Below are 24,225 nucleotides of genomic sequence, written 5' to 3'. Positions count from 1 at the left end.
AGGTGCATGCATCCTGATACACACATACACACAAATACAAACACACACCCCCCACAGAGCCTAAGAAGAGTGTGAATGTGAAACTGGCTTTAACTCCAACAGTAATGATTACATTTAATTTGAGGACACATAAATCAATTTTAGTCACATAACATTGATACTTCATAAATTATTTGGAAGAATTTGAAAACTTCCCAAAGAGATTATAAACACACACACACACACACACACACACACCCCACAGAGCCTAAGAAAAGTGTGAATGTGAAACTGGCTTTAACTCCAACAGTAAGGATTACATTTAATTGGAGGACACATAAATCAATTTTAGTAATATAACATTGATACTTCATAAATTATTTGGAAGAATTTATAAACTTTTCAAAGAGATTATAAGAGACAGACCAAATTCTGAGCCTAGTCCTTTGTGGACATGTTATTCGTTTAGGCAAATGGCAAGTGTAGAACACTGACGCATAAACATGAAATGTTTGTAATGAAGTAAACATTCTTAGCTATACTTGTTACATAACTCAAAAATACAAATATCTACAAATTGAATTATAAAAATGTTTCTCCTGCAGGGAAGTTTAAGGTTTTCCCCTGATCTGTTCACAGATTAACAGGAAAAAAGGCATACAAATTTATTTTGTGCAGTCATGTTCAGAGGAGTCACACAAAATATAAAGGCTCAAAGAAATGGCCATACGGCGTTTTGATACCATCCTGAGACTACAGAAAGAATAGCTAGACGCTTCACCCAAAATGGTTTATGGTGGCAAGATAGGTTATGGGAGCGGGGAAGAGGAGGCTTGGCTAGCAAAGGTCGTCTGGTTATATAGATGAAACCTCACAGACAGCAGAATCTCAGTTAAAGGTATCAGACTCTCAGTTAATCTTTCCTTGATCCAGACATGGGAGGGCTCAGAGAAAGCTTCGCTGCATCAGCGCAGATTTTCTCTGCAGAAGAAAATCTTTCCCACAAAAGACAGCTTTGTAGGGCTACTTGTGTTTGCAGGCCCTCTGCATAGCTTTCTCAAAAATACACCAAATTAGTATATTTTATTTTTGTTTCCTTCACTATATGCTAACATATACATTTCAAGACTATCAACAGTAGCTATCATTTACCTCAAAATATTGGTAAAAATCATCAAGGAATCTGAAAGTCCAAGCCAGATGCTTGGGGACAATTTGTATGTTTCTATACTTTTAAAAGTTAACATATTTGATGCTTCATCATCTGCCTTATTTCTTGCCACCCATTTAAAGAAAAGGAAGAACAAAAACCAGAAGGCCAAGACTTAACACTTTTCATTCTTAATGGGAAATTAAAGAAATTCCAAAGAGCATTGCTTTTCAGCCATTTGCACCCAATTTTTCATTTTTAATACAATTATTTAAGAAGAAAGTAATTTCAAATTGTTCTATTGCACTTTAGAACGTTTAGCTTTGCTATAAAGCTATGTAAAGGGTAAGAACACAGATTCCAGGGCCAGATCTTGTAGACTCAAAATCTGGTTTCTTCCATTTATTTGCAATATGCTATCTCTTGCCTCACTTTATCATCTATTACAGGGGTAAACAAACTTTTTATGTAAAAGGCATCAGACAGTTTATGTTTTAGGCTTTACAGGCCACATGTATTCTCTGTTGCTCCTCCTCCTTTTTAACCTTTTTTTTTTTTTCATACTTTAAGTTCAAGGGTACATGTGCACAACGTGCAGGTTTGTTACATATGTATACTTGTGCCATGTTGGTGTGCTGCACCCACAGAGTCTCACTCTGTTGCCCAGGCTGGAGTACAGTAGCACAGTCTTGGCTCACTGCAACCTCTGCCTCTTGGGTTCAAGTGACTCTCATGCCTCAGCCTCCCAAGTAGCTGGGAGCACAGGCACATGCCACCACACCTGGCTAATTTTTGTATTTTTAGTGGAGACGAGGTTTCCCCATGTTGGCCAGGCTGGTCTCAAACTCCTGTCCTCTAGTAATCCGCCTGCTTCGGCCTCCCAAAGGCCGATTACCTGCTGGGATTACAGGCAAGAGCCATCATGCCTGGCCTAACAACTCTTTAAAAATGTAAAATAAACATTAAAAGCAGTACAAAAATGGGTTAGCAGTTTACTGTCACCTGATCTATATATAGAGATGATATTTACCTCACAAGGTTCTTATGACAATTAAATGAATATATGTAAAGTGCTTATGAAGTGTGGGCACACTGTAAAAGCTATAAGATGTTTATCATTACTACTACATTTCTAATCAAATTTTATTTTCAACGTATCTAGTCCCTGGATGACTTTTAGCATTACTTGGTGATTTAAAATTTGGAGACGGATTTTATGTCTTTCTTGGTTTATTCTAAATTGCCAGAAAAGCAGTTTAACATGGTATGCCGACGAAGCTTCTAAATCTGGTGTTGAAATCAAGTGATTGGAAGAAAGAGCCATAAAGGTTCTGAGGCAGGCAAAGTTGAGCAGGAGCATCCATACGGAGAAAGATGAAAATGTAATAACTAAGTAACCTAAAACATTCAATTAAACACAATAACCATTTCTTAATCACTATAGTATTTCTTTCTAGTCACAGACATACACAAACCTATTTATTTAGGTGACCATGTAATACCAGTCATTTATTTTTATGAACAAAGGGAATAATCAGAAAGCAGAAAATAAGTACAAACTCGGTTAAGATGCAATAGTATTTTAATGCACCAGAGTTATAAGCAAGATGAATTTGCCTTAAGTATTGCAACTGACCGAATGTTTGTGTTCTCCCAAAATTTCTGTGTTGAAATTCTAACCCCTATGTGATGATATGTGATGATATTAGGAGGTGGGGTCTTTGGGAGGAGCCATGTGAAGATGTAATGGGATTCATGCTCTTATCAAACAGACTCCAGAGAGTTCTCTTGCCCTCCTTTTGCCATGTGAGGATACAAGAAGATGGCAGTCTGCAACCAAGACGGCTCTCACCAGAACCCAACCATGCTGGCAATCTGATCTCAGACTTCCAGCTCCAGAGCTGTAAGAAATAAATTTCTGTTGTTTATAAGCCACCCAGTCTATGGTACTTTGTTATAGCAACCTGAAATGACTAAGACAAGTATTATCAAGAGTAACTGCACATATTTATGAAAATCACACATGATATAAAAAATTACAAAGAAAAAATATCTTAAACAACCAGGAGACAATTTGTAACTTTTTCGCAGAGAGCTTAGAAATAAAAAACAAACATATAAAACCCAGCCCTTTTGTGACTTACAAAGCACAGGCTGAACAGGGCCATATGCAAATATTTAAATGCAAAGCACACAAGAGGATAAGTTTCAAACATTTTACAAGGTGTTATATTCAAATACAGAGCTTAATGAATTAAACTCTGTAACACAGTGATGTCTAGACATGAAAAACAACTTGCTTCAGCTTTAATAAAATACATTTTAATTGTATAATATGCTAAATACAAATGCAATAATCTCAGCTTATTCACACTTATATGGCATCCTGTGACTACACTGTTGCCCAACTTATTTCTACATGATCTTTACATGAAAATATGGAGTAGGGATGGATGTTTATAGACTAAAAACCAGATTTTGGAGATCATGAAAACCAAGAAAAAGGGTACTTCTTCTTCTAAATATTTGCATAGGTATGAGCTACTGTAGTTTGTGGAATACCAAATAATTTGTTAAAATAGTTTTAAGGACTTTTACCAAAGTCATTTATGTCCAGAGTTTAAAATTTGAGTAGAGCTAATAGCTTTTTTTTAAAAAAAGAAAACAAAAAAAAACCAAAGAGTAGTCTCTAGTCTCTGACCTTCCCTCTACCATCCCTGTCCTGGTTGCTGTCCCAAGAAAGAGCCTTTTCTATCATTTTAGTTGTTATTCTGGTAGATATATCTGTATTTCTAATATCTACCATACTCTTGAATCATCGCTCTTAAACAGACTGCTTGGTACTGAATCCTAGTACCAGACTTACTAGCTCTTTGAACTTTGGCAAATTACATAACATTTTAAGGCCTCAGTTTACTGATCTATAAAATAGAAATAATAACACCTACCACATAGGCTTATTGGGAGGATTAAATGATGAAAATTCTGTATGTGTAATACCTGCTTATAATATAATGATCATATAGTAGTGACTCTTACTAATTTTATTACTACCTTATGATAAGTGAGCGAGGATTTGAATTCTCAATCAGTTCTTTCTCCATCCTAAAATAGTTGTAGCATATCAATTTTTTAAAAAATTACATTCATTGTTTCCATCATTATGTACTTTCCATATCTGCAGCAACTTTAGATTAATAAGATTTTCATTTTGTATCCTCTAAAACAATGTACAAGAGAGATGGTAAACTACCTAAGATGCTACACCATTGGAATTTTCTGGATAACTTTCAATTTGCCAAATGCCAAATCACTGGTATTTCTGGACTATGAGAAACTGGAATATAAAACTTTTATTGTAGCTTTATATGCTTTTATTAAAATCTCTGTGAAACATATACCACTACTGCAGTTACTATAACATCTTTATTACTTATTTTTGTCTTCTATTTTCAAAGCTAAGGACATTTGAGATGGTATATATTATATAGTACGGTTTTTCTTTATATGCAATGTTTATCAGGATCAACAACATTGCTCTATATACTGTTGCTCAGTGATTAAAATGAAGGTTTCTATTTAGAGTTCACAATTATATGTGGTCTCTAATTTGTAAGAAATAATAATTCGTGTGTCTGAGATATGTCTAAAATTATAAAGAACATTTATGTAGCAGTTTATGTCCATGAAAAAGTTAAAAGTCACAATTTATTTTAACAAAGTGCTATGGTAAATTGGAGGCATTTAAAAGGGAAAAACAAGATGTCAGTTATGATTACTGAACAATCAAACATTAATTTACTTTATACGTCTTAATCTGAAGTTGCAATATTTTCATTCAGCCAATGAAATAAAATTAGATACTATCCATGAAAAGCTTCTCAAATTATCCCTTAATGAATTTTAAGTTATCTGAAGATAAGGATATGTCTTATTTACCCCGTATCATCATTGCCTAGGACTATGCCTGACTAGTTGGTGTAGAGATGTTCAACATACACTGAATAAATAAATTCAGCTTAACTTAGTCTCAGATGGTTTACAAATGCTTCACAGTATGACACCAAATACCATACTAATAGAGCATTATTCTTTTCAGCATAAACAAAGCAGACTAGTTGGTACATTACATTTTACATTTTATTGACGGTGACACATAGTAAAAATTGAATATATATTAATTACCCATGGTCCCTTGTAAATATTTAAAGTTCTTTTTCACAAGCACAATTCATACTGCAAAGTCATAAACTAAATTTTTAAAAAAGACAATTAAAAAATAAAATACAGTGAACATATCATAAATTATGATGGGCTTGTAACTCTGACTTTTAGACATTCTACATACAATCAAATGTAGACCTTCACTAAGAAGTTGATAATTTTAGGGAGCCCTTTTGAGGGAATACTCAGTTTTTAAATAATTAATGGCCCAATTAGCATACCTGAAGTCCTATGTTCTTAAAAAGGTCATTCAGAGTCCATAAATGCAAGCAGAAAATTATATTTTTTGATGCATAAACATCTTTTACAAAACGTAAAGTATTCTGTTTGCCTTAGATAGATTCCTTGAATTGAAAATTGCAGAGGTTTCCAACTATTATCTTTTCATGTCTTCACAGTCTGGATCTGATCTGATAACAAGAAACAAAAATTATTAATCTCTATAGGGCAAAATATATTTTCTAAAGTAATCTAAGTCAAATCTATACAACATGTTGGAAGCTTATGTATACATTTGCTTTTGTTATTATTATTTTTTAGAGATAGGATCTTGCTATGTGGCCCAGGCTGTACTGGAACTTCTGGGCACAAGTGGTCCTCCCACCTGAACCTCTCTAGTAGTTGGGACTACAAGTGTGCACCAGGTCCAGCTACATCTACTTTTTTAAAAGCACAATTCATTCTACAGTTATTATTTTTATTAAAGTTGTACATTTGCATAGAGTCAACTAGTTCTATGAGATTTCTAAGCAAAACAGCAGTACTTTGCTTCATCTCCATTCCTCCCTTTCAGGGGCAACTACTTATAACTCCCTTTTAGATGAATACTTACAATACCTCAAACAATATACTTTTATTACTTCTTCAAATATCAGTTCCTTCAATGTAATATGAGACATCAGCTCTCTCACACTCCCATGCTGCTTCTAGGCAACCCTTATAATACCCCCATTCTCCTAATACACTAATATAGTCACTGTCAATATGATGACTATGTAAATGCTATTCACAGCTAAGACAGGTAGTATACTTACTTTTCCTTTCCTCTTCTATATTTTATCCCTCTAGAGTTAATAATTGTCTTTCCCACTCCCATCCAACTCATCTATTTAATTGTTGTATGTACTTAACTCTAATTCAACTGCATCACTCCCAGAGTTTAAACCTTTATTACTATGAAGTACATTACATAGTCCATCAACTTTGCCTTCTTGAATAACTCTTCCTCAGAGTCTTATTAAAAAAACTCTAGAATCTATACTCATTTTCTCTATGCCTGCTCCAGTCATTTTGTTACAATATCTTCTTTCATTATCATTCCAGGGTCTCCATTAATATCCTGGGGATTACTTCCCCTACTGTCTTGTGCTGGTTTTCCTGTGTCATGATCCCTTAATTTTCTCTTCTTGGTTTATTTCCTTTTCTTTTTCTTTCTTTTTTTTTTTTTTTTGATAATGCTTGTACCAAGATTTTCCTGTTTTTGAAAAATATTATTCTCAGTGGATACCTTAGTAAAACGCATAGAAAGTAAATTCTTGAGATGCTATATAGCTGAAGATGTCTTTATTCTACTGTCAAAATACACTCATACTGCCTGAGTACATAATTCTATTATTCCCTCCTTGGACTCTTCCAGGCATTTCCCAATTATCTTACAGCTTCCAAGTTGTTGCTGTTGATAAATCTGGTGTTACTCTGTTTTCTTATTCTTTTTTTCCTCAGGAAGCTTTTCATTTTTTTCACAGGAAGCTTGCAGAATCTTCCCCTGTTTGAAGCACTGAATTTTAGTAATGATGCCTGCTGGTGTGGGAATATTTTTATCCGCTGTATTGAGCTCTTGAGAAGTCTGTCAACTGAAAACTCATTGATTTAGTTCTAGAAAATACTGTTCGAGGATTTGCTATCCTCCATTTTTTTCTGTTTTCTCTTTCTGAATTTCCGATTATTTGGATATTGGGCCTCCTGAACGTGACCCCTTTCTTTCCTTTCAAATTTTCTATTCTTTGTCTTTCTGCTCTACTTTCCGGGAGTTTGCCTCTATTTTATCATCTGTTTAAAATTAAATTTTTCATTTATACTATTATATTCTTATTTTCCAAGAACTCATTTTTTTGTTCTTTCTTTTCAAGTAGTTTCTTGCCTTTATTCATGAAAATAACACCTCTTAATGTCTTTGAGGATACTCTTTAACAGTTTTTTGAAATGTTCTCTCTATATAAATTCTACTTACTCGAACCCACTTTTATTGTTTGTGGACATTCCCATATTTTATAATGTTTTCATCCTCAAATGCCTGGTCGTCCTTTGCTATCTGCTCTTATGTATAAGTGAACACTAAAAAGTTGATTGGAATTTGCAAACGTGTGAAGCTTGTTAAATGTGGTCTTCCTTTAGTACATCTGGCCAAGCCATTTCCTTGGGATCTCCAATATTAATACCTTTAGATCTTTGCTCTTAGGCTGGTCTGATTCCCCAAAGATAACTCTTCCTATATCCTGCTTACTGTCATTGTTTTCTGGGAGAAATAGGAGAAGTAGAAGAGAGTTATAATATTCAGCATGAAAACTTTTTTTCCTCATTTTTCAATTCAGCACCACCAGACAGTTGTGCACCTAGGGTTTTCTAGTCCAGAGACACTGTCTTTGACTCTGCAGAAAATAAACCTTCAATTTTATCTTAAAGGGAAGATGTATAATCATATCTTTTCTTTTTATCCCACGTTCATCCTTATTTTCAATTTCCACCGATTTCTGAGGCTTTGCATTTGCAATGCAAATTAGGCTGCTTTTCAGTTTTCCCCACTGGTAGTTTAAGATTCAGCTTTCTCACGTCTGTTAAGTAATTCAACATTCATCAAATATTCAGCTTCCAAAATTTGGATGCCATTTTCACTACTTCCCTTCTTTTTGTCCATCTATATTATATCTTTTTTTAAAGTCTCTTTACTGTTAGAGTTGGGGAGGAGATGAAACTAAGTGTACTTGATCAATCCTCTTTCATTGGAATACTCCTGCATAGTTTGTAAGTCTAATATTAACATCTGGGAGCAGTAACTTTTTCCATGCAGACAAAGCAATAAAATGAATACATTTTATTAGTTATTTGGGAAGATTTCTTTTTAAAAGTACCTAATTTGAAAGTTTCAGGGCAAGAAAACTTACAGTTCTGCAATAGTTTCTGTTTATTCTCTGGCAGTTTAAAAAATACTTCCTAGTCTATTCAAGCATTCTTGTCTTTGGGTTGTTCTACATACACAATTATTGAGACCGTTTCCAAAGACAATAGAATCATGCCATTACACGTGCCATTTAATATTTCACCAAGAAGTTTCTAACCTTAAACTTTATTTAAAATTTTTTTTGAGACAGTCTTGCTCTGTCACCCAGGCTGGAGTGCAGCGGCATGATCTCGGCTCACTGCAACCTCCACCCCCAGAGTTTCTGCCTAAGCCTCCCTAGTAGCTGGGACTATAGGCATGCACCATCACACCCGATGAATTTTCTGTATTTTTAGTCGCAATAGTGTTTCACTATGTTGGCCAAACTGGTATCGAACTCCTGTCCTCAAGTGATCTGTCCACCTTGGCCTCCCAAAGTGCCGGGATTACTGGCATGAGCCACTGCTCTCGGCCCCAACCTTAAACTCTAAATAATAAGATTAAATTAGCCCCAAATGAACCAAAGGCCTTCGTGTCTATTATACTAGGAAATTCCAGAATTCTGGAAGCAAAATAAGATATAAGTTTAGAATACCTTTCACAGCTACATTCACATAAATGTCTTTAGCTAACACAAACTAATCTCCTATATTTACTGCTATTTATTTTTTAAAAATAGATTTTTATCTCTTTTCAAATCTAGAGACAGTTGGGAATATGACAATGTAAACTATTTGTTATTACACAGAAAATATAACCAAAGCGGCCAGGCGTGGTGGTTCATGCCTGTAATCCCACCGCTTTTGGAGGTTGAGGCGATGGGTGGATCACCTGAGGTCAGGAGTTTGAGACCAGCCTGCCCAACATGGTGAGAAACCCCATCTCTACTAAAAATACAAAAAATTAGCTGGGCGTGGTGGTGGGCACCTGTAATCCCAGCTACTTGGGAGGCTGAGGCAGGACAATTGCCTGAACCCGAGAGGCGGAGGTTGCAGTAAACCGAAATCGCACCACTGCACTCCAGCCTGGGTGTCAAGTGGGAAACTCCATCAAAAAAAAAAAAAACAAAAAAAGAGAGAAACAAAGAAAGAGAAAGAAAGAAAGCAAGAAAGAAAGGAAGGAAAGAAGGAAAGAAAGAAAAGAAAGACAGAAAGACAGAAAGAGAGACAGACAGACAGAAAGAAAGAAAGAAAGAAAGAAAGAAAGAAAGAAAGAAAGAAAGAAAGAAAGAAAGAAAGAAAGAAAGGAAGGAAAGAAGGAAAGAAAATATAACCAAAGCATCTCCTATTTGAAACCAAATGATACACTCTTTTATCCTGTGGTTAGTTTCCTCCTTTTTAAAACAGAGTGTTTAGGTAAAAGGGTAAACTTAATATTTACAGGGTGCTTTCTTATGCTAGGTACTTAAACAGTATCTAATTTAATCTGTACAAAATTTAACACATTTTATTTTTCAATTTTACAGATTAAAAAAACTTCACAAGGTAAGAGATTTCAGCTAACAGACAGAGAGGTAAATTAATAAGTAGTAGAATAAATTTGTTGTACTTAAAAGCCTAAGCTTTTTTTTTTTTTTTACTATCAGTCAATGCTTTCTATACAAAATAGAGGTACTACTGCTTACCTTGCAGAAAATTGTAAAGGGTACATAAAGTAATATGGAAAAACAAGGACACAAAAGTATTTCCAAAATGTGTCCTCCTTACAAAAACTTGGGCGGTAAGACAGATAATGATGGATCAGAAAAGTCAAAGAAACAAAAATTAGGTATCAAGACCAGACTTGGCAATTGGTATTGTGATGTTGGATTGCTACTGACACCTAGTGGCTAACTGCTAATGACAAAATAAAACCAGAAAAGAAGGGATGGAGAACCACACTTTAAAATCTAGAAGACTATCAACCTATTTTCAGTAAATACTGTGCTCTGAATTACATTATCACGAGTGACAGTAGGGTTTCCATCCATGCTGTATCTTCATTGTTAGCAATGGTAAGCACTCTGTCAAATATGAAATGAGGCTGAAAACATACTCCTGGTATCTTCTCTGGAATATTCCTCTGTAGCCTGTTTCTGGTGGAAATCCATCCCATTGCCTTGAACACTTCATTACTGCAGTCTAAGAAACTAAGTTGCTGGGTTCACAGAAAAATCCCGCTAGTTCTTCTGAGAACCACGAGAGGTTCCTGATTAAGTGTCACTAATTGTAAAATATGACTTGAATGTTCCTTGCAGTTTAATGATGTTATAACTACATAAACATAAAAGACACAAAAATACAATAATAGTCTGTCTAGTTAACTAAACCACCATATTTTACCAACAACACATACAGATATTTATGAAATGCACATTTCATACTTTGAACGAAATTAATACTATGATGTATGAGCAGGCAGGCTACTCTTAGATCTACCATGATATGTGATATATCCCTGCTATTGTTTGCAACATGCAGAAGATTTAAAAAAAATCAGACACAACTGGCATTAAAAGGTTTGTGTAGAAGAATTTGTAACTATGAGACTATAGCTAGAATTTATAATATCCTGTTATTCACTCTTGTTCAGGGCAGAGACATTCCCCATAGAAATGATCTTTAGTTGTGATGCTCAGAACTGCAATTTCTGACTTGGCCATTGGGATCCTGCAATAAGAACCTATGAGCTTGGTTTCATTCACATCTATCTACTGCTCTGTGTGCTTCAAGCCATTCTTTTGGCTGAGAGACCATTAGGGTAAATGATATATGTTAATTTATTACCTAATATAGTAAGCCTGTACCAATCTATAACTATTTTGATTAATAGCAACCAGAACTGCAAATATACAAAATATCAATAAAAGATCAGCATCTGTAATACTAAATATGAGTACTACAAGTTGTGTATACATGTAATATACAAATGGAGCTATATCTGTAGTACAGCATGATTCTTTTTTTTTTTTTTTTTTTCTTGAGACGGACTCTTGCTCTGCTGCCAGGCTGGAGTACAGTGGTGCAATCTCGACTCACTACACTTTTGCCTCCTGGGTTCAAATGATTCTCCTGCCTCAGCCTCCAGAGTAGCTGGGATTACAGGTGTGCACCACCACATCCAGCTAATTTTTCTATTTTTAGTAGAGACAGAGTTTTGCCATGTTGGCCTCGATCTCCTGACCTCATGATCTACCCGCCTCAGCCTCCCAAAGTGTTGGGATTACCGGCTTGAGTCACCATGCCTGGCCAGCATGATTCTTAAAAGAAACATGTCATTCAGACTTATTTTTAGTTATTGACAGTAGGGCCTAACATTTGTCCCAAAATTTAAATGTGCTTCTATTACTAGATCTGACAGAAACTTGTTGTCATAGTTTAAGTTATTTTCTATATGAGTCAAATATATTGACTGTAAAGATTCAAACACTTTATGTAAAAATATTCTTTAGCAATATGCTATAGAAATAAATGGAACAAGGTATTGGATACTTACTGTATTATTTTTTCTGATAGCAGAAATAAATGGAAAGAGGAAAAAAGGCAATGATATAATAAAATAAAATGTAAAAAAAAGATAAAAGTATGAATAAAAAGGAAACAAAGGCTGAAGACACACAGTATTTTGTGATGTACCTTGAAGCCAGTCTACACCTTCTTGCAATCCTTCTCCTTTTATGGCATCACTAGCACTGAAATAAAATCCATAGAAACATAGCCATCTCATTACATCATAACACTGTAAGAATAAAGGATTACAATTTTGCCATATGGAGAATTAATATATTATAATAACATACATCTGAGCAAAGCTGGTTAAGCACTGAAATTGAAAATAAACCAGAAAATAAAAGTCTGAGTGCTCAGAAACAAGATATGTTTATAATTTATAAACAGATTTTGAAAACCATATCGCAGAAAAGTTATTTTATCCTAGGACTAGTTCTTACACTGACATTAAAAAAACAAATACTTTTGAATTATTTTTCCAGTGGTAGAAAAGTTTTGTACAGTCCACTATCCTATTTTGCTCAGTTCCAATGGTTCCATCTCATTATTAGAAATGCTTGACTTGGGTTATAATACAGCCATATTATGGTGTGCCTTTCTTTGAAATGGAATTTGATATCTTTAGGATAAAAACTCATAATTATAGCTTTGGTAAGCTGGTAGAGTAAAACAGAAACTTGGTAGATCTCAATCATTTTCTTATTAGCTGAGGGAGCTTGGCCAGGTCATTGAACTCTTCTGCCTTCAGTTTCAGCATCTGTAAAGTGCGGAATAGTACCACTGACCTCATATGGTAATTGTGAGAATTAAACACTTGAAGTATGTAGATAAAACACCTAAAACAGGGTGCTTCCATTGTCTTTCCATTTTTGAGAGACTAAACTTAAATTGTGATTGTGAGATTTTATGTATAATCATAATTAAGTATATAAGTTAAAATAAAATGCAGAGGATTTTTAGAGTATTAGATAATCTTTTTTCAAAGGTACAGTTATTGATCTAGGCATTTATTTTCAAAATATAATTGTATAATAGCAATTAATATATACAATTAGATTTTCTGAATGATTAGGGTTCCTTTTAGTATGCTGAAGCATAGCTTTAAAAAGTATAGTGAAGTACCTAAAAGAATTAACTTAATTCTAATCAAAATAAAAATTATCTCCCAGAAATTACTTGTTAGACTAAGAATATGGCTTATCATAGAATTATTATAAAATACAAAGGAAGAAACAAACAACATGAAATACACAACTATTCAAAGCAAATTACTGATTATCCATGGTAAGAGTAAGACATCAGTAACTGAAACACTTAAATCAAGAAAGAGAAATATATTAATTTCATCATACACCTATAGTTCCAAACAATTAGTACAACAAAACCCTTCCCCTCTGGTGTAGGTGTCATTATTCTACGAAAAACTGCATCTTTTCATAACAAATGTTTGAATTCTATCTTTCCTCTCAAATAAGGAAGAATAAAGCAAAAATCTGGGCCCTGTGTGATATGACCCCTGGTTATTTCTCAGTGGCCTCATTTCCTACAAGTTCCCCTTAGATTGCTCTGCTCTAACCAACCTGGACTTCCTGCTGCTCCTGGAACACAACAGGTACATTCTCATCCAAGAAGAGGCTTTTTCTTGCTGGCCTCTCTGGACAATTATTCCTCCAAATCTTTACACGAATTGCTCCCTAACTTCAATTAGGTCTCAGAGAGGGAGCAACTCCCATTATTCTTTCTCTTTTTATCATACTTTATTTTTTCTCATCCACCCAGCTGACATTTTATACATTTAGTTGCTTCTTATTTGTCTCCCCCACAAGATGGTAAACAAGCATACACACATACAACACACACACACACAATCATGATGCCAGGGATTGAGTCAAAGAACACATCTGAAGAAGAATAACACAATCAGACCCTGAAAATCAGAGCTGACTATATGTTTAGTACAATAGTCAAATATAAAACACAAAATTTTTCTTTAATTTATCAGACTATACTTCTCTAGGATCTTCTCTTTATTGCTCAGTAAATTTACTTGTACCCAAGGCAGGAGACAGACAATATTTTGTCTCTGTATCACTGAGCATTACTTTTGTATTTAAAATAGAAAAAGGATAAATATATTTTCAATTTTATACATGCTTTTAAAAATATTGCCAAGAATAAAGAACAAAACGAATAAATGAGATATTAACTTGAACCTAGTGAGAAGAGGTCCAATTTGAATTAAGGAGAAGTCACAATTATACACATGTTTAAAAGAAACATTTTGCTTTCTTCTATAACTTATCTAGAAAATCTAGCAACTGGCACTATAACATCCTACATCCTTATAAGCATCAGGATATTACTTTTTTCTCACAGAGAAATACTGAGATGTCACAATTGAATAAATAAATCTGTTAAAATTTAATGGTTAATTATTTTAAGTAGAAAAGAGGGTTATTTACTAATTAGATCCATGTTTTTCAATGTGCACTTTCTATCAAGCAGTCACAATACTTAATACAACACAGAAATTAAAAATTATTCTACTTTAGAAGTAATCATCTTAGGTATGATTTAGAGAAATATAAAGGCTCTAGCTCAAGATGTTTCTTTATCCAAAATCCCACCATTCTTTACCTACCAAATACCACAGGACCTCAAATTCCAACTCAAGAATCATTTATTAGACACTGACTTTTTTCTGATCCTAGAGTAACGAAAGTTTTACTTGGGATATGCAGGGTTGAGCTCCTGGGAAGAGGTGCTGGAGGCTTTGAATACTGGAAAGTTTCAAGAGCTTTCCTAAGATCTTTACATTACTCTTTCAGCACCAAAACTAGTTCCTAAAGTTGTTTTCTGAACTCTATTACCTCCTTGCTTCATATTCTAGTTCACCTTCTTGTGGAAGTGCATCTCTCTGCCTCTGTTTCCAATCTTTCCCCATAGATACCTTCTTATAAAAAGGGGGAAACTCTGGCATGGAAAGGACCTCTTACAGCAGAGAGGTAGGCGGGTGGGTAGAAGGGAGTTTAATATGGTAGTGGTAGGCGCAAAAATACTATCTAATGTACAATCTCTGTTTATCCTTATTAAAATATTTTGGTAGAAAGGCACAAAGGAGTTAAATAAGAAACAGTTTTCCAAATAAACAATGCATACAATTTCAACGTTAATTACTTAAGAGTTCAACCTTACTAGGATGTCTAAGTAAAATTAAAATTTCCATTTCCATTTATTCATTTTAACAAATATGCATCATGTACCTATTACATACCAGGTACTATGACTATTGTAGGGGTTATTAAAGTGAAGAAAACTGACAAAATCTCAGCTGTCAGGGAGCTAACATACCTGTATAGGCAGACAGACTACAAACAAACAAACAAAAAGCAGTCACATGGTAATAGTGACTCTAGCAAACCAGGAAAATTATTTTGGAAAATGATTCAAAGGATGGGGACACAAGTGCATATGCTCTGAGATGGGACTGTGCTTGGCTGACTCCATGTGCAGAAGGAAATCAGTGTGGCTGAAGTTCAGTAAATAAGTGAGATTTTAAGTTATATTCCATTATAAGAGTTGTTTATATTTTCCTATCCCCACAAAAATTTGAAAAAGATTTTTAACAGTAACATATTTGTAAAAAGCTACAAGGCCACAATTCTATAAAACAAAATCCTTAGCTTATATCCCGCCATGTTTGACCACTTATTTTTAAAAAATGAGGTCAGAAGAAACAACTTTGAAGCTTGTATGTTTTTCAGAAAGCAAAGTGAAAAGTAAATATAAAACTTTACCAAATATGCCAGGGTTTATCTTTGATGTTCTCTAAACACAGCAACTGAGACACTTTTACAGATGTCACTGCATCTCTAAGATCCATTTTATTTGCAAAGAATAAGATTGGAATTCGACGGTGTTTGATATCTAAAAGAGAAAATAGGACTATCATCACACTTCCAGCTTTTTAGGTCATTTTGTAGCAAATCTTTAGTACTGAAACCCATGAAATTGCTTTTTAATCAATTTTTTTTCATATCATACATACCAAAACATTTAAAGACACATACTGTCGCACTGTTAGGCGTGTTATTTGAGCACTAAGAAAACTTAAAAAATACTTCCTAAGACCATCTACCCTCTGGTTAGGAGCTTTACCCAAAGATGGGTGAGCTGGGACTGGGAGCTCAATGAGCATTACAGAGAAGTACCTACAAAAAAGCATTAAATATTTTGTTTGTTTCCTTTTTAATTGTGAACAGAAAGGAGGCAAACTTCAAGTAGAAGTAGAAGGAAAAGAAACTGGAAACTTCTTTAAGTTTTTAGTCACAATATAATAAGTAACAAGCTAGATTTTTAAAAGATATTTTTACCTTGTCATGATTTTGGAAACATTTGTCATTTTTTTGAATAGATAATACATTTAAATAGTTCAAAATTCAGAAGACACAAAATGGCATACAGTAAAAGAATCTCCTTCCTAACTTTGTCCTAGGACAATGGTCTCTGTAGAAAAGGCAACCCATAACATCAGTGTCTTGGCATCTTCATAGAAATATTTTATGTATTAGAAAACATAATTATTAGATATTATTTTCATACAAATAGTAGCAGGCCAACCTCACCAGTTTCTACCTTTATCTTTTCATTTATTTACATATCTTGGATCTGATCCCATATCAGTACATACAGAGCAGCTTCTTCCTTATTTTAACAGTTCTGGACTATTTCTTCTTTTAGTACTATGTACTATTAATTTATTTAACTAGAAACTAACTCAGATACCTGCTACATAGTTTACAACTATGAACAATCCTGTAATGAATAAATGTGTACACAGGTAATTTTGTACACCGGCCAGTATGTCCTTAGGATAAATTTGAGATGTGGAATTGCTGGGTCAAAGGACATAAATTTCTATTTTGATAGACAGTGATTACCAAACTGTTTTCTCTTAAAAATTATATCAATTTACATTTCAACAACCACGTATAAGAATGAGTGTTTCCACTCCTCTAGCCAAAAGAGTGCTATGAAACTTTTTGATATTTTCTGTATCATAGGTAATAGAAAGGCCAAGAATCTTTCCGTATATTCAAAAGATGTTTAAATTTACTTTTTTGTTGACTTATCTTGTTATGTCCTTTCCCCATTTTCTATCAAGCTTTTATATTCTGATTTTTTAGAAACACAAGTAGTATAGAAATATCCCTGTAGCTATTATATGAGTTGCAAATATTTTCCCTTGCCTGTCATTGTCTTTATCTGTTCACAGTACATTTTGCTATTCAAAGATTTTTTTATGGCCGTCAATTTTTTTAAAAAAGTGAATATACACTTCAGCTGAGAAATCCCTCCCTTGGAAATCTATCCCATAAAATAAAGGACCTAGCACATTAAGATCCATAGACAAGGCTTCAGTTGAGGAAACCAAAGTCCCCATTGTTTGAAGCATATTTTGTAGGAACTATTTCATTTTACTGCTCAACATTCCAACACTTTTTAGAAATAAAACTGTAAAGATTAATATGAAAGGAAGACATAATCAAAAATGCATTCTCAATCTAGATACAAGACTGCTAAGTTTTTTGTGTTTTTTTGAGACGGAGTCTCGCTCTGTTGCCCAGGCTGGAGTGCAGCGGCGTTATCTCAGTTCACTGCAACCTCCACCTCCCAGGTTCAGGCAATTCTCCTGCTTCAGCCTCCCGAGAAGATGGGATTACAAGTGCACATGCCCGGCTAATTTTTGTATTTTTAATAGAGACAGCGTATCACCATGTTGGCCAGGCTGGTCTCGAACTCCTGACCTCAAGTGATCCACCCGCGTGTAATCCCTCCCAAAGTGCTGGGATCACAGGCGTGAGCCACCATGCCCAGCCAAGACTGCTAAGTTTTTAACATGAAAAAGTCACATAAAACGTACAGGGTGGATAATTTTTTTTTTCGAAAAATTTGAACAGGCTTGAGGTCATCTGTTAAAAATACCAAAGATATTGTGGTTAAGCAGTAACATTTATTAGAAAGCCTCATACTATTTCCATTCCATTTCTTACAAATCCACAGTTCTCTTAAACCACCATCCTTTTTTGAAAGTCCTGGCACAAGCACTATTTAAATTTTTTTGGCATGAGGAAGGCTAGAAATGCAGAGTTCCACACTACTTACTGGAGCACTGTTTGTAGCGGGGGCTTGGGCGGGAGGAAAGTATACATCAACAGGTGAGTGATGAAATAAACTGTGGTACATTCATAGTAAACCATATTAGGCATCAGTAAAAAGAATAACTACATAATTACACATAATTTGATTTGGAAGGATATCCATCAAGTGTTAATTGAGAATAGAAACATATAGAAGAGTGTAAAGAATATGATTCCATTTTGGTAAGTAACAATGATAGTCCCCACAGCCCTCAACCCAACATTTTTGGTGTCTCTCTATATATGTATATGCGTGTGTGTGTGTGTGCATAATATGACATACATAAAAGTATGAAAGAAAAAAATACCCAAACACTTGTATCTTGAAAGGAGATGGGGAGCTGGCAGTTGGAAATTAACATAAAAAAGATTTGTTTTAAAGGAATTCCCATAAGAAATATGTAAGAAATGCTGTGATTAAACACACACACAAACTCAGATACGCATAGAGAAATGCATGAAAAGATGGTAACAAATAATTTTAATGGGTGTTGAAATACACAGATCTTTATTTTCTTTTTCTGTCTGATTTTTTTTTTTTTTGCTATTGGCACAAATTACTTATGTTATCAGAAAAAAAGGGCATTTTTATTTTTGAGGAAGGAAATAAATGTTAGAGACCCCAAAAACATTGCAAAATGCTTTATATTTACATTACAATGCAAAATTTAAAAAATATGGTGATGTACACAAAATATAAATTCTCTATAATGTATATGTTTTAAATTCAACAATTTTAAATGAAAGATAATTACATAGTGTAAGCAATACCCAAAGAACAAAACATTACACATAAATGAACCCCAAAGAACAGATACAGACTGAAAGACACACACATACCTGGATGATTCAGAAGAGTATCGAGTTCTTCTTTGGCCACAACCATTCTTAATCTATCACTACTATCAACGACAAAAATAATAGCTTGACCTTCTCTGTGTAATGCAAAGAAAAAGAAAAATTAAAGCTTTACTTATAAATTTTTCCCTGTTTATTATCCATGGGCATTTCCTAACGTAAGTATTACCTCCTTATGTCCTATGTCCGTTTATCATTGGAAGTTTTGGTACTGTTTCTTGTTAGTTTCCAAGACTGATAAATATATTAACCATTAGTCATATTTCATGTAAAATACCTTTTCATTTGGATAATAAAATAAATTTAATGACTTGCTATTTCATAATTTTAAAAAATTGAGTAATTTTTTCATTAAAATATCAGCATATGAGAAAATGAGTTAAAACACCATAACCCTATTACACAGATGCAATAATTATTAATATTTTGGTATAAAGCCACACTTTGTATATATTACATATGAATAAATTATATATGTATTTAAAATGGAATCCTGTATTATACCTTGCCTTTGCAATATATATGTAAATTTCCTCGACTTTTTTTTTACAACTATGGTTTTACTACTTTTATACGAAATGCTAAAGCACTACATCAATGTTTGTCAAATTTTTTTTTTACTATAAACCATAGTAAGAAATATATTTTGCATTAAGATACAGTAGACACATAAGTATATATAGATATATTTTAAGTGAAAGTCTTCTGAAAAAAATACTTACAAATAGCTTTTATTTTATTCTATTTGATTTTTTAAAAAGCTGATAACCAGTGATTGAACTAGTTAAGGATTCACTGATGGATCATACAGGCACTTAAAAAATAACTGATTATTCCTCTGCACTACCTTCTTTGAATGGTTCTAAGGTATTGCATTGCATGGATGTGTCATCAAATATTGTATCAAACATTTGTTGCTGGACTTTTAGGTTATTTTCAATTTTCATCATTATGAAAAACTTTAAGGCAAATATCCTCCTACATACCTTTATTTTTAAAAAGTTCTTGATGCTTTAAGATTTATTCTTAGGAGTAACATTTCTAGGACTACATACATAATTTAAAGTTTCAGAAAAACATTTCCAAACTGTCCTCCAGAAATGCCATATCAATTTACATGACTCAGTACTTTTCTCACTCCTTTGCCAGCACTGGCTACTATCATTCTTATCAATAACTGCCACTCTAATAGCATATTATCTTGATCTAGTTCATTAATTGCCAGTGAGGTTTAATATCTTTTCATATATTTATTGGACATCTGTACTTTTTTTGCAAATCACTTATTCTAGTCATAAATTAAGATTTTAAACTTCAATGTGATTGGGCGGATCATGAGGTCAGGAGATCCAGACCATCCTGGCTAACATGGTGAAACCCCGTCTCTACTAAAAATACAAAAAAAAAAAAAAAATTAGCCGGGCATGGTGGTGGGTGCCTATACTCCCAGCTACTGGGGAGGCTGAGGCAGGAGAATGGCCTGAACCTGGGAGGTGGAGCTTGCAGTGAGCCGAGATGGCGCCACTGCCCTCCAGACTGGGCAACAGAGCAAGACTCCGTCTCAAAAAAAAAAAAAAAAAAAAATCAAGTGAATATACAAAATAAAACTTTTTATACACCATTTTCTCCTATCATTAAAAAAGGACAATGCTGATTATCAGAGACATACATTAACAGTATATATAGAAACCAGAACAATCAGAAACATCTATCAAGATTTATAAAAACGTTCAATCACTTTGAGCCAGTGATTTTATTTCTGAAATTCATACTAAGGAATCATGAACTGGGGCTAAGACTTATACAACAAGATTTTGACTGAAGGACTGTTACAATTTTCAAAAACTGAGAATAGCCTTCATGTCCTAGAGTAGAGAAATGGTTAAAGAAATTTTGGCAAAGCTGTGTGAAAAAATATGAGGCAGCCGTTAGCTGTATTTATTGCATGTTTTTCCTGATTTATGCATACCACAGAGTGTTAATTGAAAAAAGCAAGATACAAAATTATACATGATACATAATTTAGATGGTTCCTTTTTCCTTATTTATATAAAGTATATGTTATATATTTCAAAAGGAGAAGAAAGATACCAAAAAGACTGACAATGGTGAATTTATGAACAGTGAGATTTATGGGAAACATGTTTTCAATATTCTTTTCGATATTTTCCAAATTTAAAAAATGTGTATTCCTTATATTTTTGCATACTATTATCTTTTTATGTTGTAAAAACAGCACGTAAAAATTACATAATATTATTATGGCATCATATATGTTAGAAAGTAAATGTCTCTCTTCACCAAAGAGGATGTGAAAAAAAAGAAAAAAGAAAAGAAAATGAAAGAAAGTAAACTTCCCTTATAATCCTACTATTCCAAAAAAAAATGCTACTAATGGTTTGGTGCATAATCCACTAAGAACTTTCTTCTTTCTATATATACCAAGTACATATTTATAGTAAAGATAAATACTGATAGTAACATTTTTACATAATTGATATAAAAATGTTATAAATAATGCTAACATACAACCTTCTATGTATATTTTTTGCCTATAAGCCCTGGTCATAGAATACTTTTCTAAAAGTAAAAATGCTTGCTGTAGGTTATAAACATTTTTCATTTTAACAGATATCAATAAATTACCCCGAAAAAGATACTACATTCTCACAGGAGTGGCTCACTTTGACAAGAGCAGACTTTATTAATCTTTGTAACCTTTTTCAGTCTAATAGATCAAGATGTACTTTTAATAGATCAAGATGTACTTTTTTTTCACAGTTAGAAAAATATGAAAATAGAGAAAGTAAATTTACTTTTATTGTTGATTTTTCAATAGTAATCATATTCTCCATTCAATCTACAGTGTAACCACTCTATTCTAGAATTCATAATTTCATCCAAAAACAGTATGAAGAAAAAAGGAGTTAAAATCAAATAAAAACAAACTTCACTTTCTTACTATTTTCTCTCTATATATATTTTTGTAATTAAAATTAAAGTATTTTTTAAGTAGCTAAATACATTTTTAAAAAGAAATCATTTATCAACTAATTGGAGGAGGAATTTAAAAAATCCTGTACTGAAAATTCAGGTTTCCTAAACAAACAAACAAGAAACACATAAAACACATCTCCCTAAGGAATTTAATGCAGAATACCACAAACATGCCACTTTTCCTTTTCCAAACTAACCCTTGTATCTGAAGCACTATCTTTTCTCTCTCTCTCAGAAGTCTTCTGGATCTATGATTTAAATAGGCCTTCAATTTATTGAAGGACTCATTGAAAAAAAATTTGAATAAATCTCCTCTGGTTCATATCCCAAATATATACCATATAATATTTAGTCTCACATTATTAGTAAAGAGTTAATCTAAATCTAAATCTTATATGGTAAATATCACATACCATTTCAAGGCAGGAGTTCATAATCACAAAAGAGAGTTTAGTTAAGAGATACCGTTTTTAAGTTTCAGACTCTAACAGTGAATTACATTACTCTTAAATGGAGTCCTAACAATATTAGAAGCTAATGAATTTATTTTAATACCATATGCAAATCTCCAGAAGGTATAACACATTTGGGTCCTAGTAACTTGACAGCCATTAGTCTGAAGTATTGTCATCCCTTGGTATTGTTGGGGGATCAGTTCCAGGATCCCCTTCAAACTCAAAATCTGCAGATGCTCAAGTCTCTTATATAAAATGGCTTAGTATTTGCATATAACCTATGCAAATTCTTCCATATTCTTTAAGTCACCCTAGATTACTTGTAATACCTAATACAATGCCTACACATGACCTTGTTCATTGCTTTCAATATAGTAGTTTGTGTATGGCAATTTAAGTTTTCCTTTTTGGAACTTTATGGCATTTTTTCCCCCAAATATTTCTGATCTACAACTGGTTGAATCCAGGAATGCAGAACCCAAGGACATGAAGGGCCAACTGTAAATTAGTGAGCACTTGACTTGCATATGCTGAAAAATAGCTCATTTTAAATTATTCATAGAACAATGGACCAACTGTTAGGCAACACTGTTATTTTTAACTAAATTTAGTCAATAATATTTACTGGGTCTATATGCTGAGCATCATACTAGGTCTTGAGAAAATAATATGAATAATGAATAATCCCTTCCCTTGAGGAGTTCACACTTCCACTAGGGAGGCAGCTATGGTACATAACTTCAAGATATGGTAAGTATGATTAGAGAGATAGAAATGGACAACGTGCCATGTGAACAGGAGGGACAAAATAACTGGGCAGAACAGTGAAACTTCAGAGGAGATGACTTTTTAGCTGATATTTAAAGCAGGAATATGTTAACCTTAAACTGAAGTGAAGTAGGATAGAATAGGGCATTAAAAACAGAGAGGATAGTACGTGCAAAGGCCCGAAGTCATGAAGGACCTGAAGCATTTGACAAACAATGTTGAGTCTGATTACATATTTTTAAAATTAGGAAATGTTCATAAATTACATGAAAAAAAAGCCAAACAACTTAGTCATATAATTCTTTGGATTTCTAATTATTATTAGTTGCAAAATAAAAACATCTAGTTAGCAACATTCACAGATGTACTTACTTATAATAGTGTTCCCAGAGATTTCTGTATCTTCCTTGACCTGACATGTCAAACACTGTAAATGATAAACTACAAAAAGAAGCAAAGCATGACTACATTATAAACTAACTAAAGCATAACTTTTACTTAAAATTTTAAATTACTTACAATCAAAGAAATTATCCTTCATATGCAATATTCAACATGGGCCAATTTACAAGTAAAAGTTCTATGAAATAAATGTATTAATATAAACATGATTTTGCAATAAATAACATAAAAAACTTCTTTGCTAGTGAAGTTATCAGAGTTTGTCTAAACTCTAAATTCTGAAAAATAAACCAACCATAGTGGTAGAAATACGTTAATACCTATGAGATTCTGAAACAACAAATAACTTTCTCTAAGGGTAGGAAGAATGACCAGGTAGACCAATATTGTTATTTTTCACTAGTAACTTTTTTGTTAAGGGATAAAGTGGATTACCTGGATGATTTGAATTTCTCTATGCTGAATCCTATTGTTGGAAGGATATTTTGAGATTGAGCCTTTAAGAGAAAAGACAAAGTTCAGAAATTTACAATGACCAGAAACGAGT

General features: G+C 33.4%; 1 protein-coding gene across 6 annotated transcripts in view; it reads right to left on the bottom strand.

Moving 5' to 3' along the window:
• Window positions 1-2,611: 2,611 nt before the first annotated feature.
• ARL6 (ADP ribosylation factor like GTPase 6) overlaps window positions 2,612-24,225 on the bottom strand; it is a 38,015-nt gene continuing 16,401 nt past the window's right edge. Inside the window, exons 3-10 of one of the 6 annotated variants that reach the window (XR_001899493.1) lie at window positions 24,114-24,175; window positions 23,649-23,717; window positions 19,039-19,133; window positions 15,796-15,925; window positions 12,125-12,180; window positions 11,985-11,997; window positions 5,575-5,763; window positions 2,612-3,030 (exon numbers count right to left, since the gene is read on the bottom strand). Coding sequence is in view for 4 of the 6 variants with exons in the window: in XM_031662954.1 (XP_031518814.1) it covers window positions 7,744-7,868; window positions 12,125-12,180; window positions 15,796-15,925; window positions 19,039-19,133; window positions 23,649-23,717; window positions 24,114-24,175 (537 nt within the window). In the remaining 2 variants the exon portion in view is untranslated. Of the gene's footprint in view, window positions 5,764-7,086; window positions 7,869-11,984; window positions 11,998-12,124; window positions 12,181-15,795; window positions 15,926-19,038; window positions 19,134-23,648; window positions 23,718-24,113; window positions 24,176-24,225 lie in introns of those variants that run through there. The other 5 variants (XR_001899494.1, XM_009198692.2, XM_003893832.3 and 2 more) reach the window with 5 other exon arrangements.

Source organism: Papio anubis, chromosome 2 (assembly GCF_008728515.1).
Source record: "Papio anubis isolate 15944 chromosome 2, Panubis1.0, whole genome shotgun sequence".
NCBI classification, from domain to species: domain Eukaryota; kingdom Metazoa; phylum Chordata; class Mammalia; order Primates; family Cercopithecidae; genus Papio; species Papio anubis.
Note: the sequence above shows the minus strand (reverse complement) of the source record. Positions and strands in the feature narration are given on the sequence as shown.